Source organism: Durio zibethinus, chromosome 15, assembly GCF_047325235.1.
Source record: "Durio zibethinus cultivar Kanyao isolate XHJ-2024 chromosome 15, ASM4732523v1, whole genome shotgun sequence".
NCBI lineage: Eukaryota > Viridiplantae > Streptophyta > Magnoliopsida > Malvales > Malvaceae > Durio > Durio zibethinus.
Window position 1 is genome coordinate 20,980,001 of NC_143176.1, and position 3,553 is coordinate 20,983,553.

The 3,553-nt window shown below is 31.7% G+C and overlaps 1 protein-coding gene across 1 annotated transcript; it reads left to right on the top strand.

The window, feature by feature from the left end:
• The first annotated feature begins 1,927 nt into the window (after nt 1-1,927).
• LOC111302104 (nucleobase-ascorbate transporter 12-like) lies at nt 1,928-2,976 on the top strand. The gene is made up of 2 exons (XM_089744764.1): nt 1,928-2,324; nt 2,623-2,976. Exons 1-2 carry the CDS (start codon nt 2,076-2,078, stop codon nt 2,842-2,844), a joined length of 471 nt encoding a protein of 156 aa, XP_089600890.1. The 5' UTR covers nt 1,928-2,075; the 3' UTR covers nt 2,845-2,976.
• Nucleotides 2,977-3,553: the final 577 nt, after the last annotated feature.

The window sequence follows — 3,553 nt, forward strand, 5'->3', positions numbered from 1 at the left end:
AGTAATCTAAACATCACACCCTCTATCATCATGTCAACGACCAATGCTGCATGAAGGTCAACAATGAAATGATGTAACAAAGAAAATTTCTGCAGCTGATCTCACAGATAAACTTGCTACGATTTTCTGATATATTAATGCTATTACTGCTTTTATTTCACATTTTTTAAATATTAGATTTTTTATACTTTTATCTTCAAATTGGTTTTTTTATCTATTACCAATTGATTTTAACATAATATCAAAACTAACTCAGGGTTCTGTTTTGTTATTGTATGTTACTTCTATTTGTCATTCTTTTCAAGTTTTTACTTGACAAGCTTTTATTTTCATTTATATGTAATGGAAGTGTGTTAAAGTTGTGTTATTTATATATATTAAATATTAAATTTTTTATAATTTTATATTCAAATTAAATTTTTTAACTATTATCAATAGAATTTAAGTTTTATGCTTAACTATTATTAATTTTGGTTTTATTTTTTTTGTAATGTTTTCAACTCTACATTAATGATGTAATCGGTCGAGTTTAATATAATATTAAGTTTGAGTTTGAATTTAACTTAAAATTCGAGACTCGAAACTCAACTCGAATTCCATCAAGTTTTATTTATTTTTTAGTTTAAGCTCTATTCGAGAAAGAAATCAAGTTATTCAAACTCACTTGATTAACATGTAAAAATAAAATCAATTTTTATTTTTGACAAAAACTTAATTATTTATACTTGAGTTCAAGCTCAAGTTCGATATATTTTATTAATTAAAATAATAAAAATTATATTAAAATATAACAGCTTGATTAAGCTCGTGAGCTATTTATATTTAAACTCGACTTAAATCGATAAGTCGAGTTACTTAAATTTCAGCTTGATTTAATAATAATTGAGTCAAATTTAAATTTTATTCAAATCGAACCTGAATAACTTACGAGTACTAATATATCATTTATATCATTTACTCTACACCACAAAAGTGTAAGTGCTTCTGCCCTTTTAGGGTTCGGTTACTGTAGTTTTAAGGTTAGAATAGATGGTAACTGTGAAACTATTGTTTCCAACATGGTGCAAAAAGATGACATTTTTCTGTATAAATCATTTCATTTTCAGCCATTTATATAGCTTCAAAGTAATTAAAACTTAACGGGCCATAATTTTTCAGCAGTAGTTGTCAACTGGTTTTGACGACACTGAGGCAGAGCTATGCCCAATTTCTTAACACAACAGCATGTGATCAAATTGACAAAGTTTCCTCCATGTTAAGGTTTAATATCATTCGCTGCTTGTTCGGATTTTTCATTTTCTTTGAAATAATTATGTTTGATACATATCTAACGAGATGAAGATATGAAAATCCAATCCTCCCAATATATAAAAAAAAGGAAATTCATCAGTAAAATGTTAATGCTTTTCCTTATAATTAGGGTAAGAGAAACATGTTCTGAATTCAATTTGCATGATATAAACATATAATATACATTGAATTTTTTTGGCAGAAAAATTATAATGAAAAAGGTCAACATGAAATTACCTCTTCATTTTGTGAATTATTGATCAAATTATTGGGGGGATTTTCAATACTAATAAGTAAAAAATAGTTAAGATGATCAACTAACACCTGCATGCAACACATGCTATCTGCTGCTGCTTCACTTAACAATCAAAGTTCAGCCAAATGGGGTGTCAAAAATTATAAAGAAAAAAAAAATCAGCCCCACATCTTGGCATAGTACAAGATTCCTTGGATCTTCAATATAACATTTTCAGCAAATCGAGATTTGTTTTTTTTTTTTCTCATGCAGTTTTTATTTTACTTTATTTTATATACCCATGAATAGAACTGACAATTAAATTAATACATTTAATTATTTTCTCTCATAAATTTGCAATGCGTTGATTATTCTTATTATGATGCTTTTATAGGGAAAAAAAAAAGGAATGTTAATGAATTAGACGGAATGTTGCAGAGTTGAAGCGCTCTTTTTTCTGTTTCTCGAATTATTTCCGAAATCTATACGCTCCACATTTCTGCCATACACAGGTAAAGTTGGAGGGTTTATTGCTTCAATTCCTGAAGTCATGGTTGCTGCTCTCCTGTGCTTCATGTGGGCAATGCTTGCAGCTTTGGGTTTGTCAAATCTATGTTATAGTGAGGCCGGAAGCTCTCGGAATATCATAATAGTTGGATTATCTTTATTTTTCTCCCTCTCAATACCAGCTTACTTTCAGCAATATGGCATCTCTCCAAATTCCAACTTGTCTGTTGCAAGTTATTTTCAACCATTTATCGTGGCATCTCATGGACCTTTCCGCAGTAAATATGGAGGGGTATGTCTCTCATTAACTTTCATTTAACTACGAACTCGGTGTTTACGAATTCTATGTAGTCTTATGCACATTTAATTGTTGGTGAAAAATGGAAAGGATATACATGGGCAATGGAAACTTTACGATCATGGAACCATTCGTTATTAGTGAATCCTTTCAATAGAATCCAAGAAAATGTTAGGCTCTGCCATGCTCCATTATTATCACTGGATGCCTTTGAATGTTCTGATTCAAAACTAGCTGCCATAAAATATTTCACCTATAAATAAGCATCTGCTTTTTAATGTCTTTTTGGCAGGTAAACTATGTTATGAATACGATGCTATCATTTCACATGGTAATGGCATTCCTTGTGGCTGTTGTATTGGACAACACCGTACCTGGAAGTCCGCAAGAACGCGGGATTTACGTGTGGTCTGAATCAGAGGCTGCAAGAACGGAACCTACAGTCGTCAAAGACTACGAGTTGACCTTCCGGGTCTGCCGGATTTTCAGATGGGTAAAGTGGGTTGGGCTTTGACAATTTTTTCTAGGCCTGTTAAGCCATCTTCACATCATCAAGTTCATCAGATAAGACATTCATGGGGATCACTGCTCCGCACTGTGATTTTAAAGGCATACCCTTGGGCTTATATTGGTAAATAGCCGTCAGAACTGTTTCTTTTTTGCTCACACGATGGGACTTTTTTGGGGCTAAAAGGAGCTATAGAGATAAGTTATTTGTGTACATTGAGGATCCAGAGGGATCCAGTTGTGTTGTAATTCTAAATTTATAAACACTGTATCTAGTTTTTGAGTCACCGAAATTGTCCAGAGGGACATTTCACTTTTGATGAAGACTTTTTTTTCCATCTTTTTGTACATTTTCCCATTATTATTTGATTAGCTTCTTTTCAACTGTGCTAGATTTGATTTACCAATTGTTTCTTGATTTCATAAAGACAGACAATTCACTTCTAGAATGATGATTAATGCAGCTTTTTCCATCACAAAAGCCGATGGCTTTGTTCCATGTTCTATGTATTTTACTATATTCTGATGAGTTAAAACGTGGAAGTTGAAGAGATCTAAATATTTTCTGGGTGGCTGTTCAACCAAGTCATCTAAACATCACATCCTCTATCATCATATCAAAGACCAATCCTGCATGAAGGTCAACAATGAAATGATATTAGAAAGAAAATTTGACCAGCTGATCTCACAGAAGAACTTGTTAGGATTTTCTGGTA

Bases quoted from the DNA above. Each gene is read 5' to 3' on its own strand.
- LOC111302104 (XM_089744764.1), top strand. From the start codon at position 2,076: ATGGTTGCTGCTCTCCTGTGCTTCATGTGGGCAATGCTTGCAGCTTTG. The intron at 2,325-2,622 runs GTATGTCTCTCA...TCTTTTTGGCAG, and splicing joins TCCGCAGTAAATATGGAGGG to GTAAACTATGTTATGAATAC.